This window comes from Rhinolophus hipposideros, assembly GCF_964194185.1.
Source record: "Rhinolophus hipposideros genome assembly, chromosome: 25".
NCBI classification, from domain to species: domain Eukaryota; kingdom Metazoa; phylum Chordata; class Mammalia; order Chiroptera; family Rhinolophidae; genus Rhinolophus; species Rhinolophus hipposideros.
This window is the reverse complement of record NC_138071.1, coordinates 20613547-20633489: the sequence shown is the minus strand read 5'-3', so window position 1 is coordinate 20633489 and position 19943 is coordinate 20613547. Positions and strand designations below refer to the sequence as shown.

General features: G+C 44.3%; 2 protein-coding genes across 7 annotated transcripts in view; one reads left to right on the top strand and one right to left on the bottom strand.

Annotated features, from left to right (window-relative positions):
• IFT56 (intraflagellar transport 56) overlaps nt 1–1449 on the bottom strand; it is a gene marked incomplete at its 3' end in the record, with an annotated part of 30718 nt that extends 29269 nt beyond the window's left edge. For 2 of the 6 annotated variants that reach the window (XM_081038022.1, XM_081038025.1), the window contains exons 1-2: nt 1342–1442; nt 717–854 (exon numbers count right to left, since the gene is read on the bottom strand). In XM_081038022.1, coding sequence (XP_080894148.1) covers nt 717–854; nt 1342–1344 — 141 coding nt within the window. In that variant the 5' untranslated portion in view covers nt 1345–1442. Of the gene's footprint in view, nt 1–716; nt 855–958 lie in introns of all 6 variants that reach the window. The other 4 variants (XM_081038021.1, XM_081038020.1, XM_081038024.1 and 1 more) reach the window with 4 other exon arrangements.
• Nucleotides 1450–15365: 13916 nt separating this feature from the next.
• ZC3HAV1 (zinc finger CCCH-type containing, antiviral 1) overlaps nt 15366–19943 on the top strand; it is a 47333-nt gene continuing 42755 nt past the window's right edge. Inside the window, exon 1 of the mRNA XM_081038244.1 lies at nt 15366–15765. Coding sequence (XP_080894370.1) covers nt 15458–15765 — 308 coding nt within the window. The 5' untranslated portion in view covers nt 15366–15457. The remainder of the gene's footprint in view (nt 15766–19943) is intronic.

Here is a 19943-nt window from a genome sequence, read left to right as displayed (position 1 = left end):
TAAGGCAGAAGCCCAGGAGTATGCACTTTAATAAGCACCACACCGGTGATTCTGATGCATATTAAAAGTTGATAACTACCGCCATAGAGGTTGAAATATTTTCTGAAGATATATTATTTTGACAATAAGCATGAAGAATGATGGTAGATTTAAGTTTGACCAAAATTTTAAACACATCATAGGTATAAGTCATAAATCGGTCACGAGTTGGGATAAATAATGTGTGAACTGACACTGCGTGAAATGACACTCCATATTTTTCGATTGGATTCGCCATCAGCCATACTAGACATAATTAAAAACGTCCCTCAAGATCGGGCAGCCGGTTGGCTCAGTTAGTTACAGCGCAGTGCTCACAACACCCAGGTCACCGGAATGTTCGATTCCCACCTGGGCCAGTGAGCTGCACCCCCCACAACTGGATTGAAAACACCAACTTTACTTGGAGCTGATGGATCCTGGGAAAAAACACACTGTTCCCTAATATTCCCCAATAAAAATTTTTTTTTAAAGTCCCTCACGAAGTAAGTCTTTTTAGCTCATCTTTGATTAGACTTATAATTAACTTAGAATCTGGAGTCTGCGGCCTGACTAGATTTACAGGAAGCCCCAGAATGCACCCACCTGTTCCAACAGCACAGCAACCAGAGTTCACCCAAACATTCATCTATATTCTGGTATTCACCTCCTAAGAAGCAACCTCCTTTGAACATTACCTCCAGTAGGGTAATAGCTCCAGTGAAATCTCTTTGTGAAAGTAGCTCCTCTAGTTTTGGAATCTTCCTACCTTTCTTCTTTCTTTTGTCAGTGTGCAGTAAGTCTCCGCCTACAGCAGGTTTGGCCCTTGAAAGCATCTGTGAAAGAAACAACAGACATCTGTATGATCCAAAGCAGATGGTCAGTTTTAAACTGAGAGTGACAGCTCCAGGGTTTACAAGTCAAATCCTTAACAACGAACCCCAGGATAGCCCTTCAGTAACACGCTTTTTACTAAAAGGGCCATCATCCTGTACTTGAGCTGAACCGAACTGCTACTCCCAACTTCTTTATCTTCTCCAATCAGAGTGAGGTAAGAGGTGATTTCGTGCAGCTTGTCATCTCAGCCTTCCCTTGGTCTGCTTTCCATCCCACGCGCAGCTCAGGTGTGAGGAAATGGAGGAGGAGAGAAGAAAGCTTCGAGGTATTTACAGTAGCATCCCGGTCCCCCATGGGAACACGGGGAGGGCAGGGAGATAGATCCTCCGCTGACACCCTAGAGTTTGCCCAGTAGTGTCCTGGAACTTCTAATCTCCAGTCGCAGGACCTACTGAAAAGTCTCCCTCACTGTTTAGAGCCACTAACCATCTTGGCGTGGGTCCTGTGAGCCCCCTGGGCAGTCAGGTAGTAAAGGCCCAGCCTCAGCGCTCCTCCGCATCCACAGCTCGCTCCGTCTCCACGGCAACCCCGCCGGAGGGGGCTGGTCCGTTCCAGAGAAGCGCCCGTGGGAGACCCGAGCACTCTGCTCCTTGGTTCCGTTCCGCTGCCGCCACTGCAGGAATAGAAGTTCCTCTCGGGAGGAGAGCGTAGCTTTCTGGGCTGATAGCAAGAATTTGCTTTAGGAAAAAGCGAATTAGAATGACATTGTTTTAATAATACAAGTGTCCTGGGAAAGTAATTTTCAAGGACCACTTCCGATTTGGAGTGCAATTGGGCTCCATAGCAACCCCCGGGCGCTGACTGGCACGTGATCTCCATCCTCCGATCTCGATCCTTTTCTAACCGGAAGGTTAGAAAAAAATTTTCTGCTGAACCGGGGGAGCTGACGTCCGGAGGCGGGAGTTCCTCAAAACACAGTTTCATATTTCCATTGATATACCCCCCACACAATAAAGTACTGTGATATGTGTTGATTGGACGACTTTATCTTACTCCCCAGCCCAGTTAACACGGCTGAAAGCGTAGTTTAAAATCACCGACTCGTGCAATGTTACAGCTGGATGGGACTTTGAAAGGACCTCCAGGGGTGGCCGGTTAGCTCAGCTGGTTAGAGCGCGGTGCTGGTAGCACCAAGGTTGCCGGTTGGATCCCCGCACAGGCCACTGGGAGCTGTGCCCTCCTTAAAAACAAAACAAAACAAAACAAAAAATAAAGGACATCTGGTATAACCCTCAGAACTAACAGACTAAGAACTAACATTTACAGAAGTGATTTTCCCCGTTTATAGGTAGTTGTGGCATAGTAGAATTACATTGCATACCACTCTGAACAGGAGCGCGTAACTAGCCCTGTGGAGACTCAAATATACCACAAGGTCAGAGGAGGCAGGTGTGATTTCTTACATTCTTTTCGCATCCTGATGCTCCAGCGCCTGTCTCTCCCCAACACCCCCGTCCTGCCCTGCAATCACTTAGAGAGGAAATGATTACATAATCTTAATTCACTGATATATACATACAGTTTGATACACACAAACATTCATATGTAGAGACACATACAGACAGGCACCTATATAGACTTCGGAGATGTACAAAGTCACCAGAACTATGACTCCTCACCCACCTTCCCCTAGCCTCTAACTACTATGTATGGTATTTACTGTCTGTATGGATTTGTCTATCTGGACTTTTCATATAAATGAAATAGTATAAAGCAGGTCCACATACCATGTCTAAACATCGAAAAATTTTGTATCAGCTTAGCACACTGTTAAAGTATGTTATCTCCCTTCCTTGACAAATATACCATTAGGAAGGTTGGGCTCCAATTTAGAATTCTGTGCTGCAGGTGGCAGTGTGGAGAGAACTAGACACCACCCTCAACCCAGAACCTTCTCTACCCAAGCCAGGCTCCATCCTGCACTGTAGGGGCCTTGTGCATGAACATGGACACCCAGCAACAAATGCAAGCTCTAGGCACCCACTCACCTATGAGCTGTCACTCCCTGACAGACTAAAGGGAGGACAGATCCAGGGAAGAGACCCACTCATGGGTGGAAACAGGCTTGGGGTTGTATGAGGGGCACCATAGCATGGTGAGGAAGGTTACAAGAACACTGACAAGAAAAACAATTCTGAGATGCTCTAAATTAAAATTACAGCAGCCGGAGAGTGAGAGAGAGACAGAACAGTTAGCCTGCTAATAGCTGTGGACCAGCTCTGACAAAAGACTGCTCACATTCCTGGAATTTAGGATAAATTTCCAGGTAGCTATTTCCCCAAAGAGAGAATAGCCAGGAGCCATAGAACCCCAGGAGCTTCTGCTTCTTATTTGCACGTGGACTTTCCAACCTGCTGGCCACAGCTAATCAACTTCTTCCTTGCAGTCTCTGCTGCAGCTATCCCAGAACTAGCCCTGTTCCACCTTCTCTCCCCACCCCCCACTTGATGTATGAAAACACTTGCAAAATCCCAGGATGATGGACATGTTGTCTTTCCTACCTAACCATGCTATTGGTGGTTTTGACTCCATGCCCCAAGACTGGTCTTTTTTTTTTTTTGCTAGCAATGGCCTAATAAACCCTTTCTTTTAAAATGACTTTCAGCCATGGAAATTAAAAGTTTTTATTCAACAACCGTTTAGCTCCATGGCTTCTTGACACCTGGCATAGGGTGCGGTCAGAACCAAAAGCCCAGAACGGGCCTCTCACATCAGGATCTAAGGGCAGTATTGCTGATAATGCTGTAAACAACCCTGTTGAACTTGCTAAATCTATTAAAATGACCTCTGATTTTCATCAGTTGGAGATATTGTTATAAGTCTCTAAATCCCTGCAGAGGCTGTTTGAACTGTAGCTGTAATTACGAAGGGCAGAACATGGCACTGAGTGTACTTGAGAAGAAGCAGTTATTCCTAGCTACAGTTCTAAGCTCACTCGGGTGTTATGAAACACATACTAACATAGACAGAAAAGCTGGTTACATGGGTAAGAGGCAAAGTTGGAACTTGCACCTTTATTGCAATTGCAATAGAACAGAAGTTTCTGAGTGATTTTGAAAAATAATCCAGATTGTGATGATGGTTGTATGACTACGTAGATTTTCTAAAAAACATTGTATATATACTTACTTACAACAGGTGATTTTTAAGATGTGTAAATTGCATCTCACTAAATCTGTGGGTGTCCTTTTCTTTTTTAATCAATAATCCAACTCCGAGCTCAGAGTGCTGTTCCAGAGTCTGTGTTGCTGCAATTTAGTCCTGATGCGTAGTGCCACTGAGGTCCTTGGAATCATGGCCCTGTGATTCACTAGGGTTGTGAGTTGCTGAGGGAATGTGAAAGACAGTAAGAAGTGTTGGCATTTCTTTCTTTCTTTCTTTCTTCCTTCCTTCCTTCCTTCCTTCCTTCCTTCCTTCCTTCCTTTCTTTCTTTCTTTCTTTCTTTCCTTCTTTCTTTCTTGCCTTCCTTCCTTCCTTCCTTCCTTCCTTCCTTCCTTCCTTCCTTCCTTCCTTCCTTCCTTCCTTCCTTCCTTCCTTTCTTTCTTTTTAGGCATTTCTTTCTAGGGTGGATTCTCCACAAGGAAAAAGTCTCATCAAAAGAACCCTCAGCATTTCTCCCATGAACCACAGTAATTCTGTTCATCAGCTCTTTTGAGTGCTGTTAGTTTTTTGATTCTTTTGTCCACAAATATTCTACCTTACCATCAAAAAGAAGACTGTAACAACCAAATTTTATTCCATTTCCTCCTCGTGCATTACATGGACTCAGAGGGAGAGGACCCTTTTTTGACTGTTCTAAGCAAGAGCCAGAATGACTCTGGGAGTAAACATTTGAAAGTATAGTCCTTCAAGAAATATGTTTTTCATTATTTTAAAATAACCTGAAGATACTGAAAATTAAAATGAAGAAAGTGTAAATTATCTATAAATTTTTTAAGCAAGAAACAATGCCTATTCACATTTTGCTTTTTAAAATGTGATTTAACCAGTACTAAAGGATAACATAGCCATGACTGAACTACTAATAAATTGGAAACCTAGTTAATAAGAAATATATAAGTGATAAATGTTGAAGCTAGGTAATAAGTATGTGAGTGTTTATTTCACCATTTTACTTTTGTATAGAAATTTTCCGTAATCCAAAATGAAAAAGCGACATCTACTTAAAAACTCCCAAGTTCTTCAAGGCCAAATTTTTAACTGAAATGAGCTCAAGATATGGGAGTCAATATTTATTTCAATACTGGAGGCACCAAAAAAATGTATACAAGTGGACACTTTGGTCAGCATTGCTCAAGCAGTAGTTCATCAGAAGTGTCATCAGAAGTGTCTGGACACTGATGGTAACCACTTTGAGCACCTCTTGTCATTGCAGAAGTCAAACGTGACTTGTATTCATCTTTTGTTATTTGTTATATGAGTATCAAAATTTTAATACAATTTTCATTTCTTAAAATGTGTATACATGTTTTTGGCACCCTCTGTATAAAAGATAACTTTTATTTATACCAATTGAAATTAATGGATCTGTCTCTGGGAAGATACTGAGAAAAATAATTTTCAACTTCTGATTGCTAAAGTTTATTTGGGGGAAAAGATAATTGGAAAATCAGAAAGTAATATAAACATAATAAAATATAAATAGGAAAAACACCAGGCATTGCAATCCATGAACCCTGAAAGTGGCAACTCCCTATATCAGCCATCAGCTGACGGGCATGATTCTGGGGAGGCCAGGTTCAGTTCATCCCCTACTCTCCTAGCCTCTAGCAAGAGCTGAAGATGACATAGGATTGTGTGCTTTGGAGTCAGAACGATCTGGATTCGAACGCTGCCTCCCCGCTCTCCACATGCTTCCTACCTTTGTGACCTTGAGCAGGTTACTTAACCTCTCTGAGTTTTTGTTTTCTGAGGTAAGAAAACTCATCTCACTGATATGCTTAAAACCCACCTGACATCATTCACAAATGAGAGTTAGTATGATATAGTGGTTAAGCTTTCAGCCTCTGGAAATAGACTGCCTGGGTTTGATTCTTGGCTCTAACACTTGCTTTAGCTGTGTGACTTGGGCAAGTCACTTAACCTCTCTGGGTCTTGTTTTTCTCACCTGATAATAATAGTACCTATCTCCTAGGTCCATTGGTTATGAAATTGTAGGGGAGGAAAAATTCTCCTTATACCCTTCTAAGTTCTGGCTGGTGTAATAATCAAATTGACACTAGACAGATTAGCGGGAGAAAATAACCACATTTATTGTGTTTGTACATATGGAGGTTCCATAAGAATCTGGGACACGAGGACAACTCAGGCAGTTAAGGGTTATATGCTGTTTTGAGCTAAGGAGAAACAGAGGTTGTGGTTTGGGACTCCAAAGGGAAGAAAGCAATTCACATGGAGATGGAAAAGCAAATGTTTGATAGACAAATGTTTGCTGGGCCATCTCTAACAATGGGACAGAGAGGGGACTTTGATCCAACAGGTTCCTCCCTGTCTGTCACTCTGAGTTCATATTAAACTATAGTTATCTATAGTTATAGTTTTCTTCCTGGAGCAGATCCTCTATCTAAATTATTTTAGGAGGTTGGGGGGAGGTCAAAGGTTCTTCCCGAGTTTCGATTCTTAAAAATAACCAACTTAATATAATAGATATCAAAAAAAGAAAAAAAGGCATATTTTGGGGTGGCAAAACTCTGCTCCCCTTCAATAGTTAAATGAATTATATACAGGAAGTATCTGGAATAGTGGTGAGCACAGTCCATGCTATTTTATGTGCTTCAGTCTTATTCTTTTTTTAATGAGATATAATTCACATGCCATAAAATTCACTATTTAATGTGTACAATTTAGTGGTTTTTAATATATTCACAAGGATGTCCATCACCATTATCTAATTTCAGAACATTTCATCACCCTCCAAAAGAAACTTATAACTCATTAGCAGTCACTCCCCATTCCTCCACTCCCCAAGTCCCTGGCAACCATTAATCTATTTTCTGTCTCTATGGATTTGCCTATTCTGGGCATTTCATATAAATGGAATAACGCCTCTTTCACTTAGCATAATGGTTCCCAGGCTCCTCCTCCATGTGCCGGTGCCTCATGCCGTTTTATGGCTGAATAATATTCCATTGTATGGCTAGGCCACATTTTCTTTGTCTTCATATTATGAAAGCACTTAACACATGGTTGAGGAATAGAGGGAAGAAATAAAATGGAGTTACTATGATCAAGCGGCTAAATTATTAAATTTAAGCAGGCTGAGGCATGGGGAGATGATTCCAGTCTTGTTTTAACTTATTCTAGGAACACAAACTTCCGAACTTTCCAGTCCTTCATCAGTGCTGACCCACATCAGACTATTCTGTGTCAATACCTGGACATACATCAAGCCCTCAGAGGACCATTAAATGACCTCGAGAAGAAACCATTCCCTTGTCCAGACCACCAGACATCTGAAGATTACCGTCTTGGACCAATCCAGGAGCTAAGAATGCAGGACCGATTCTTCTCAAGAAGGTACTTTGTACCCTAAGAGCCTTCAGCTTTTCTTCTTCCTATGGGACGGTTTTGCGTAACTGTGTTCCAGTTTGCAATCTCTAAGACCTTTTAGTAAATCTTTGTCATTTGTTTCTAGCCAAAGCCTCCTGCATCTTTGAGTCCATTTGACACAGTAATGATGGTCTTGTCAGCATCTGACCCAGTGTTTGGGGTTCAGGGCACAGTCATAATCCTATTCCATCCCAGGTAGAATAGGACTCAGGGAAGAAGCCCAAGCTATGAAAAGCCACCCAGATGCAGCCTGCTGCTGGGGCCTCTCTGCCTTCCAAGCGCGGTCCTGCCTTAACCTTCCATACATTGGTCTCAGAGATCTCACATTCCCTGTTTTCCCTCTCCAGCCACATGCAACCTGGCCACCTGTTGTAATTCCCACTCCCTCTGATCCGATCTCTTCCTTTAATCCGTTCTTTCAGTCCTCTGGACCTGATGACTTATCCAGTTTCCTTAAATAGTCCACATTACTTTGTGTTTTGGACTTTTGTTACTTTATGTGTTTGGGTATATTGTATTAATTATCCATCGCTGCATAACAATTTACCCCCAAACTTAATCGCTTAAAGCAATCAATATTCTCATCTCCCATAGTTACTGTTGAGTAGCTTAGCTGGGTGGTTTTGGCTGAAAGTCTCCTCTGAGGTTAAGTCAAGCTATCAGATGGGGCTGTAGTCACATGACTTCTTGGCTAAAGCTGTTGGATCCCACTCCAAAAGGACAATTAGTGCCGGTTGTTGGTAGGTAGTTTTTGGCCCCTGCCACATGGACCTCTCCATTGGGCTGCTTGCATATCCACACAACATAATGAAGGAGGAATATGTCTCTGTGAGTCCCCAAATAATGTAGGGGACTTTGGAGTGAGTGAGTGAGTGCCAGGATCGTGTCTCGTGAGACTGAAGAATGGAAACAAAGACCCAGGAGAGGCAAAGAGTTTTAAAAAGAGGATAGTTTATTGAAAGCAAAGGGTCAGAGCTCTTGAGTGGGAGGGGTTCCCGAATGGGGCTGCCTAGTGACTGAGGCAAAAGCTCTTACTTTGATACCTTCCCTTGCCTGTTTGAAGAAGGGAACTGGGGCCTTCTAATGAAATTTGTCTACCAGATTTGTTCTGTTGCCCATCCTGAAGGAATTAGCAAAATAACCCACTCTTATCTATCAGATCTGCTCCATTTATCAGGCCAAAAGGAATTTTATGATTAATCTCAAGGCGTTACATTTTGTTCCTGGAGCAAAGGAGCTTTAGGATATGGCTGTCTTTGTTTGCTCCACCAGGGACCTCCCTGTCTACCTAGAGATATGCTAGCTAACCTGTCTCAATAACTACTGGCTTCCCCAGAGAGAGTGAACAATATGGAAGTCAGAATGTTTTTTATGACCTCATCTTGGAACTCACACTGTTGCTTCTGTAATATCCTGTTGATTACACAGATCAGTTCTATCGAATGTGGCAGTGGACTACACACAATAGTGCAAATATCAGGAGGCAGGGAGCTCTCTTGGGGCTAGCCAACTATCGCATCCAGCCATCTCATCCTCACATGAGCCCCACCTCTAGATGACAACAGGTTCATCGCCTGTGCTTTCATCCAAGCGTTCCGGGTAGAAGGCTTGCAACCTGAAGTTCCTCATTTGAACAGCACCAAAGCAAAGTCTGTAAATTTACCTCCAAAAGGGAAATGGCCCTTCTCACTCTAAAGTCAATCCCTCTCCCATTTCCACAGCTTCTTCCCTCCCAGTTTGCGTGTTCCCAGGGAGCCTTGCTGCTAGACAGGTTCAATCTAGGGAAAACCCCTCTGCAGGCCCTTTACCTCTCCCCTCCTCTGCCTGGCTGACTAATGCCTCCCTGGACTTCCATATCTCCTGGAGAACATCTGTTTACTGTAGACTTTGGACATTACATCTGACTCAGCCCTCTGGTGTTTATGTGCTTTTCATTTCTGTGACTTACCATAGCTGACTCATTGCTGCCTTGTGTATGTTTTGCTTTCCTTTTCAACTGGTGGTGGTTCAAGTAATCACATAACCCGATACGCTACTGTGCCCTAGAAACTGCAGCTTTGCACTCTCCCGAGATTTATGTCTTTGAAATGTTCACAGATGCCCAGATCTTCCAGGAAAACATTAATACACAAGCAAGCAAACAAACAAAAAAAACCTCTAACTACCTGAATGATTCCTTTTCCTTTTTGTTCTCTCTTCTCCTTTCCTTGTCAATCTTCTAAAACGAGTGACTCATTTTGATTTTATACCATATAATTCTGAACAAAACTGCTGTTATCCAGGGAGCTGGACTATAAGACTGTCTACAGGCGACTTTATTGACATAGGAGTGCTCTCACAGGTCATGAGCTTTAGCGTCCTGTCGAGAACAAGAGGATGGCGCAAATCTGTTGCTGGGTGGCTCCTAGAAAATTGATGGCCTACAAAGAGTGAGGGTGGAATGCCTGGATTTCTGGGGCAGACAGTAAAGAAAGGAAAAAAGACTCAGCAAAGTGGATGTGCTGGAAAGATATATGATGTTAAGGCCAGAAGGCTCATGAGAGCATTAGGCTCCACGGCCATTAGTGCCACTCTTACATATAAAAATGATGAAGAAATGTTGTCCCTATCGTATCTCTGTATAACGAGCCAGTGTTGACCTTGCAGCAACTGGATGGGTCCTAGAGAACGACTACAGACTAGCAGCATGCTGGGACATTTCCTCCTCGGTAAAAGAGACATTGCTGCATCTCGATCCCTTACTAGGAAAAAGGAAGCACAAAGCCTGTTAGGAATCTTTGGGTTCTTGAGGAAACACATTCCACACCTACAAATACTGTTGCTACCCACGTACTGGGTGATGTGGAAGGTGGCCAGCTTTGAGAGAGGCTCGGAGCAGGAAAGAAAGAGCTCTGCAGCAGGTCCAGACTGTGATACAAACAGCTCTTCTGCTTGGACTCTAGCATCTGGCAGAGGTTAGAGTGTTGACGGTGTCAACGATGGGAAAAGACGCAGTGTGGCATTAATGGCATGTCCCAGCAGAAGAATCAGAATTCAGACCCCTGGGATTATAGAACAAGGTTATGCCAACTGCGGTGAAGAATTACACTCCTTTTGAAGCTCCTAGCTTGCTGCTGGGCACTGGTAGAGATGACAAATGACCGTGGGTTTGGATTTGCTCCACACGAGCTAGGTCCTATTGGACACATCAGATCCTAAAGCCAGGCAGGCCCAGCATCATCGCCATCATGAGGTGAAACAGGTACATCTGGGACTGAGCACCATTCGGACTGAGCACAGCACTTACTGATGAGTAAGTAGCCTGGATCTTCATGTCACTCATTACAGTTGCACTGGCACTCCTCCCCCAGCTTAACACCCATGGCCATAGGAGGTGGTCCCACATCAATAGCTAAAAGAGGGAAGACAAGACCAAGCTCGAGTTATGGATGGGTCATCTCACTATGTGCATGCAAGCTAAAAATGGACAACGGCTATATTATAGTCTCACTCACTTAGAACACAGTGGTGAGGGAAAATCGCCCCAGTGGGCAGGACTTTGGGATGTGCATCTGGGTGTCCACTCTGCGTGGAAGGAGAATGGCCCATGGTCAGAACATATGTGAATCCGTGGCAGTGCTGTGTGGCGTGGCTTGTGGGTCGGGGGCCTGAAAGGAACAGATATGCCATCAGAGATAAGAAGGTGTGGGACAGAGGAATATGGATGGATCTGCAGGAGTGGACTCAGAGTGGGAAGTTGTTTATATCACATGTTGAAGCCCACTAGGAAGTATCTATCACAGAAGATGGGCCAACGAGACCAAATAACTTACCCAGTTAATGGAGCCAGGCTTTGTCAGAACCCCCTCGCTCTCAGCTGCTACATGGTGGGTACCTGAACAAGGAGGCCAGAGATGGGGTTGATGTCAAAACCTAACAGCATGCACTGTCATTTACCAAAACGAATATAGCTACTGCCACCTCTGCATGTCCAACCTGCCAGCCATAAAGGCCAATGCTCAGCTTTTATATTTGGTGAGGAGCCCAAGAGGCTACTGGGTGACCAGCTGACTACATTGGGGCCCCCTTTTCCCTGGAAGGGTGAGCATTTTGCTCTCCCAGGAATGGACGCTGATTCCGAATATGGGGCTGCTTTCCTTGCCTGCAGTGCCTCAGTAGCACCACTCTCGGGGGGCTTAAAGATCACCTGATCCACGGTCTTAGAATCCCATGTAACATAGCATTTGAGCAGAGGACTCTGTCTATGGCACCGAGAGTGGGGGAGTGGGCCCATGAATATAGAATCTGCTGGTCATATCACACACCCCATCCCCAGAAGCTGCTGGATAGATAAAGGTCAGTTACAGTTGCAGCTGAACTCATACACTGCAATGATAACATTTCCTCCAGGACTTCGTAGTATGTGACTTTCATAAGACAACTTAGGATGGTGCTGTTTCCCTAATAAAAAGAGTGCATGGGTTTGGAAACAAGGGGTGGAAGCATGAGTGGCTCCAATTAGCATCATTCCAGTGACCCATTTTCGCCTCTCTGTCTCCACAACTCTAGAGGTTTTGGTCCCCAAAAAGGGCACATTCTTGCCCGGAGTAAAACAGTAAAAATTCCACTGGATTACAAGTTATGGCTGTCACCAGCCTCTTTGGCCTCCTCATGGTCAGAGACTAACAGGTAAGACAAAGAACTGCTGTCTTATCAGTGGCAATTGAGCTGCTCAGCAGAAGGAAGTAGGGCCACTGTTCAGACAGCAGGAGGAATGTGTGTGGACACGGGTGACTTATTTGGGTGTCAGTTGGTACTCAGTTGGTACTGTGACTGTGACTGAATGGACAAGACAAGAATGACAACCCTAGTCTAAGAAGTAGTCAGAGCACTTAGGAATGGGGATTTTGGGTACCCACCCAAATAAACTGAGGTAGTAACTGAGGGAGAGGGGAATTAGACTGCATAGTGGTAGAGGTATAGCATGAGGCCTGTGGTGGCTTTGCAGCCGGTTGCTGTGACAGGGGCTAGAGTTCATTCCATTGACTTCCCTCTGCTAAGTTTCCTTTCAGGAAGAGCGGCCCATCAGAGGCCTAAAGGAGCTGTTCCCTGAACACAGATGGAGAAATAGATACACGTGCCGCAAAGGGTGGCCTATGGCAGACAGTGTGTCACTTAGATCCCCCTTACATTAGGGCTTATTGCCCAACTCAGGGAGTGCGTTTAGGCCATAGCCTCCAGCTTTAGCTCCTTCAGGATCTGCCCCAGTGTTTGAGCTAAAACATAGTACTTCTCTAGTACCCCTCTCCTCCCTGACCAAGCAAGGTGGTGGCCCAGGCTGGCAGACTTGTGAGGTCTGCATGGCAGTCTAAAAGCTCCCAGGGACCAATGTTGCTTCTTCCTTTGACTTTCTCTGATGTCACACCCTGGGAAACCTTTTGTATCCCGAACTTTGAGCTTCATATCAGTGTCTGCTTCCTGGAGAAGTCAATCTGTGACAATACACATTTCAAAATTGCCCAAAATGCCTGCTTTTTCCCTTCTCACAATCCCTTAAATCATTTTTTCATGGCTTCAAATAGAGGGGAATTTTATATCTTTATTCCCAACCATTCTAGCCAAACTGTGCTCTTTCTTCTCAAATGTCTCATACACCGATTGCAGCATTTAACCTTTTGGAAAGCAAAATTCAGCTGAGTAAATTTGAAGACCTAATTGGCTTTATTATGGGATTCAGAAAATCGGACAGCATCCCCTCTAGCAAGTGGAAGGGTGTTCTGAAGGGTTGTACAAAATGGAAGGTTTTTATAGGCAGAAGGGTGTGGTAGGCATTATTAGCAAAAGAGAGAAAAGATTATTTTTAGACCAGGACATCATCTTTTTTGAGGGAAAGAAAGGGTAAGGATTTTATCATTCAGATTGCCTCTTCTTCCTTTTGGGGGTGGGGAGGGTGGAGAGGGCCCACTGACAGATTATCTTACTGGTGCTTGACTAGACTGATTGAGACTGTATTTCTGGAGAGGGTACAACTGCAGTTAAATCAGGTATTAAAATCTATGTTTGCTATCATGGATTTTTAGCATAAGTGATGCATTTTGGGCCTGTGGTTTTCTTTTTAACAACAGATTCCCTTATGTTAGAATGCTTTTTTATGTCTTCTCAAACACAAACTCCTTGAGGGTAGGGACTATTTCTTAAACTTCTGCATGTTCAGAGTGACTGATGTAAGACCACACAGAAGATACCATGTTGAACTTGATTCGATAATGCAAGCCCTGTCCTGGGAACCTGTTAGAACACAGATAAGGCCACGTGGATCAAGGCAACTATAGAAGTAATAGCTAGAGGGAACAGGAAGTCAGATGAGCCTGAGAGGGCCCCATGTTTGGCTGGTTTTCATACCAAAGTATTCTATTCTTGAGAGACACAGTTCATCTACCGCGAATTACTAAACTGAGAATTCGTGTTGATCATTTTGAAGACTTTCTAATTGGACAACCGTATTCTACCATTTTTTAAAAAGGTTTATTTCTGATTTGATCGGTGACCCATTTATTTTACTTGGGAGTGCTGAGAGGAAAAACTGTTTCCTCTTCCAACATGGGTCCAGGCTTGGGGGCCTGAAAATTAACTGACAATAGACAGATGAACAGGAGGAAAGACTAGATTTATTTACACCTTAGGAGGGCTAGGGAGCTCCCAGTAATGGAAAAACTCCTGGAACAGCCAAAAGTTTATATCTCAACTTAAGGGTGTTTTTTTTTTTAAGGGCTTAAATGGGGAAGATATGGAAGGTTCTATTGGGTTTTTTGATGCTGATGACAATGGGCAGTCTGTCTTCACCCGGCAACGGAATTAGCAGGAAACTGCCTTGGAAGGTTAATGGTAGCTGTATTTTCTGGAGGCTTTGATTTAGTCAAGAGTAAGAGAATTTCCGATAAAATTTCTTTTAACATCTTCTGTAGCTCAAATGTTTTCACTTTAAGGTAATCTGTATATAAACTCTGGGAGCCCAACTGGGTCCACACGGGGAAAAGCTCTTGTTGAAATATCTCAAGAGAGAAACGTAACTGAAATCTTGGGATACGTCCAAACATGCACCTCTGACTGCTCGCTGTGGAGAATGAAGCGATGCCTGGGGCACCGAGGTTCGCGATTACAGGCAGGCAAGAAAGGTCAAGAAATGGTTCTTCAAAAAACTCGAGAGAAGGCAAATGAGAGAGGAATAATCGCTTTTTTTTTTTTTTTTTTTTTTTTTTTAGGAGGGCATGATGCCATGGGAGAAAGTGCACATCGGCCCTAGCCAGGCGGTCCACGATCTGGGGTCTGGGAGCCAGATTTGGGGAACTTCAGGTAGTGTCCGGGTTCCAGCGTGACTGCTGTGCGTATTGCTCACGTGTGTGCCTCAAACACAAGGTGAGGACAATACCTAACTCGTGGAGTTGTTAAGAAGGCTAATGCCGGCGGCAGGGCGTCCAGCCCCGAGCAAGTGCCCACGAGATGTGTTCTTTCCCGGATGGGTGGGGTGGAGAGAAGACTCCTCAAGAGGGCTCCAAACTCGCGTCATGCGCCACTTCGCCTGGCTTATAAAAACTCCACCAGCGCCTCAGTATCATTTTTACTTTCTTTTCTTTCGGAAGAAGCCTCACCCCGCCCCGCTGGGGAACCTCACCCTCTCGGGGGCTAGAACCCAGCGGGAGCCGTGCGGGTGGCCGCCACGGTCGCCGGCAGATGCGCCCGGGCGCTGTTCGCTTTCTTTCCATTCGGTCGCCGTCGCGGTCGACTTTACATCTGACGCAGGGATCGGGTTGGTGACCTCGGTCCTGGGGACCCGGAGCCGAGCGGGAAACCGAAACCGCTGGGCTCCGCGAACGGCGGGGAGCGCGCACTCGCGGGCCCGTGGCGCGCCCCAGTGGAGCGCCGCCCGCGCCCGCCCCCGCCCCCGGGGCGCCTGTAAGTTTCGATTCTCCCCGGAGCAGAGTCCCGCGCCGCGCGGCCTGGCCGGAGCAGAGCCATGGCCGACCCGGAGGTGTGTTGCTTCATCACCAAAATCCTGTGCGCCCACGGGGGCCGCATGGCCCTGGACGCGCTGCACGACGAGATCGCGCTCTCCGAGGCGCAGCTCTGCGAGGTGCTGGAGGCGGCCGGGCCCAACCGCTTCGTGATCTTGGAGACCGGCGGCGGGGCCGGGGTCACCCGGTCCGTGGTCGCCACTACCGGAGCCCGCGTGTGCCGTCGCAAGTTCTGCCAGAAGAGCTGCGGAAACCTGCACCTCTGCAAGCTCAACCTGCTGGGCCGATGCCACTACTCGCAGTCGGAGCGGTGAGTGCGCCGCGGAGGAGGGGCGGATCCGCGGGGCCCGGGCGGGGAGGACCGTCGGGGCTGCTGTCCGCCAGGGGCGCGCCCGCGGGTCTCTCGTACCGCACACGCTGCTCCTCCGGCGCCTCCCTTCTCTGCTCCCTTCCTCTAGCGCCCCCAGACCTCGTCTCGAATGTGGCTAACGCGATAGGGCCCCGGCCAAGACTGGGCTTAACTCCCCGCCCCCAGAAGAATAAAGTACTTTGGGGTCCGCCAGGGCTTAGAGAATTTGGAGGCAGGTTTGGGGACGAAGGAAAGTGTCCCCACTCCCTGGACTCCTGGATCTTTCCCTGCTGCCTCCTCCATCCCTCTGCGCGGTGCCGTTGCGCCAGCACCCCCGCCGCGCTCCGCACTCGGGCGCGTCTCCACCGCCGCCCGCCGCGGGTCTCTGCGTGGCCCTCCATTCCGAGCTGCCTCCATTCCCCACGTTGTCGCTTTTCTGCTATCTGACGTTCGTGCACACCACCTGACTAGAACGGTCCTATTCCAGGGTCCCAATGATGGGTTCTTTCCCCGTGGTGGCTGGAACCGCTGACCGCCCGCTCTTGGGGACACTTTGAAATAGAGCGCCTTCCCTGTCCGGCAGCTCTTGCTGTGTTTCCACTTGTTCTTTTTTTTTTTTTTTTTTTTTTTTGCCTCTAAATAGAAGTGTGCCCCAAGGTTTGGGTGAAGCCTTCGGACCTATCAAGTCTCCCTAAGAGAGCTCACTCTTGGGTTCAGCTGTCACATCTACAAAGATGGCTCCCGTCCGTTGCCCAGACTTTCCCACCGAATCTAGGTTCTCCTAGTGTCTCGGGAGCATCTCTACCTGAATATCCTGCTAATAAAAGAGTCAAACTCATCTTTTCCCCAGGGCACTTTCCCCCAGGGTCTCTGACACTCCCCCCAAACCCTTCTACATCCTTCACAATACCTTGATCACCAAGTCCTTTTATTGAAGGCTCCTTTCCCCTTCCTGCGGGTCCTCCCTTCCTATCTCACTTCTGAATGAATGCCCTGTTGAATTAGTGAATGATGCTCTCCTACCATAGCCTTCTCTCCACCTTTTTCATCCCTGTGTACTTCTGCTCAGTTATTTTTCTTGATATAGTGCTTTTCACAGTTGGCCCTCCTTAAAAAATTTAAGCGGGGGTGGCCTGTTAGCTCTCTGGGTTAGAGCGTGGTGCTGCTAATACCGAGGTTGCCGGTTCAATCCCCGCATGCCACTGTGAGCTGAGCCGTCCTTACCAAAAAAAAAAAAAAAAAAAAAAAAAAAAAAAAAAAAAAATTTAAGCGATGTCTTAGTGTCCAAAATGGTTCTAACTTTTGATCATGCCCTTGTTATCGAAAAACTTTAGATTACTCATCCCCAATATATGTAATAAAACGTACAAAAAGACATGTTTTCAATGCGCGAGGTGGATGAGATAGTATTTTTTTAAAAATGTATTTGTTCAGGGCAAAACTGAACATTTAAAAAAAATTCTTGAATATGCAGCGTTAATTAATAATATTTATTGAATATGTTGTGAGGCATCCGTTTCAAAATCTGGGTTTTGGGAAGTTATGTGTATAGAGGAAAACATCTAAGTGACAGCAACGGGTGAAATCAGGAAGGCAGGAGGGAAGAGGGGGGAGGATAGAAAGAAGAGGAAGGAACATTCTAGCACTATCCTGAATAACAGAGCTGGAGGGCTTTGTTTTTTTTTTTTGTTCTGTTGTGAACATTTTTTCACCAACTAGTGTTGGCTTTCAACCTAAGTTTTAAATACATATGCTTCTTATCTTTTAATATTTTACTATGGGTATTTTCATATCTATATATGAAAATGTATACAAAATTTCTCTTCACCAGTTTTCAAAATATGGACAGTCTTATTTCATTTATTCCCCTATCCATATCTCCAACTCTAATGTGTTATTTTAAACCAAAAGGCGATCATTTGCTTCATAAATAACTTTATTGCCAAAGGATGAGGACTCTTGATAACATAACCACAGTGATCACGTTGTTTTACAATTGCAATTTTAATATCATCTAATATCAAATTGGTGTGCAAATTTCCCTGATTGTCTTATAATCTGACTTTCATTTTCAGGAAAAAATGTCTACACAGATGTAATCCATAATTGTTTCAATATGTCACATATCCAGTATATTTAGAAATTTTGTTTCAGTTTCTTGCAGTATGTTTAGAAACTAGTTTTTTGGTTTAAGAATTTTATTGTTATTTTTTTGGCCTGGTTTGAAACATCAAAGCCATTTTAAGCTCATAAATTGCGTTGTTAACTTGAACTTTTCTATATTTTAAAAGTATATTTCGGGCCGGCCGGGTGGCTCAGACGGTTAGAGCTCCATGCTCCTAACTCCGAAGGCTGCCGGTTTGATTCCCACATGGGCCAGTGGGCTCTCAACCAGAAGGTTGCCAGTTTGATTCCTTGACTCCCCCAAGGCACGGTGGGCTGCGCCCCCTGCAACTAGAAAACGGCAACTGGACCTGGAGCTGAGCTGCGCCCTCCACAACTAAGACTGAAGGGACAACAACTTGACTTGTAAAAAAGTCCTGGAAGTACACACTGTTCCCCAATAAAGTCCTATTCTCTTTCCCCAATAAAAAAAAAAAGTTTGTATAAAGTATAGGCATAATTTGGTCAATGCATGTTTGGATGGATCCTTCAGGTAATTCATTAGCCTTTTTTTTAGTGAAGTGATAAATTCGTATTTCTTACATTTATTGGTCTTGTCATGTTTTTCATTAACTTTTTTTCCTTTATATCACTTTTGAATTTGAGAATTACAAATTTTTAATCCATTAATGTGCATTTTGTCCTCATAATAAAGACCCTTAGAAGAATTTTTTTTCTTGCCTTAAAACCTAGAAAAGTACATGTTTTCCCCCCCCCAAGTATGTTTTTAAAATATTCCCCTTTCTTAGCAACTTACAAAACTTTATCTTCTAAAACTTGAAGTGTGGGAGTCTCAGGACTTTCTTTGTGGCTTACATCTTAATGGGATCTGTTGATCAATTGGTAACCATGTTGAAATTACCATTCCGTTTGGTAAACTGTTCTGTTTGCTAGACTTATAAAATGTCCTCTATAGTGTTGTTATTCATAAATGGGATTTCTTCTATCCAGTAATTTGCATCTTTTCTTTTACTTTAAGGTATACTTTTTAGTCAACAACAGAGCTGACTTTCTTCAATGTTGGATAATTATTTGTTTTGGTGCATCTGTTTGGATATTTGTATTTGCTTTGCTAAAATACATGCCTACGCGTGACTAATCCCAGTTCAGATACAAACAATAAACACCATTTATTGAACAAATAACTCTGTACCAAGCACTCTGATAAGCACTTCAGAGATGGTATCCAAGTCAGTCTTTACCATGATTCTTGAGGTAGGTATTATAAATCCCATCTCAACATAAGGAAATAGGCCTAAAGCTGTTTAGAAGAAATTGACCGAAGGTCACATAGCAGATAGCTGGCCGAGTTAGGGTTGAACCCAGATCTACCTGACTTGTTAACTAGCTATTCATGTTGTCAAATAGCTGTGTGTAGTGTGATCTTTCATTAATTCAAGTTATTTTTTTGCAAGCATGATTTCTGTTTAAAGCAGGTTGCCTGAGTGTCTTCAACTAAGCTTTGTGGTTTTTCTGCTAATGTGCCTGTTTCCTCTGGGCTCTTTCCTGTTTGTATGCCTTTCTCTCCCTTGCGGTTGATTGAAACTTTGCATGGGGGGTGGGTAGATGAAAAGAGAATTAGTTGACTATTTCATAAATTGAAGAAAAAAACAACCCCAAAGTGCAAAGAATATACAGGCATCAAAATATATATATATCCTGAGTATATAATATAACAAAAGTTATATGTAGAATCATAAGTTATAGTTCACCTCCAAGAATAAATATTTACATTTTTCATTTTTGTTTCTTTTAAAATAAAATGAAAGCCATAACAGACCTAATTTTTTTCCCCCTCTTCCCTATCGTTGTTTCCCCCTCTTCCCAGAAGCAACTCAATCATGATGTTGGTGTATATCCTGCCCTTCCATAATTTTATAATTTCCTCACATACATTTATATCCAGATCCAAAATGTAGTATTTTATGTGTTGTAGAATTTTTACTCCATGTTATGTTTTGGAGGTCTTACGTTAT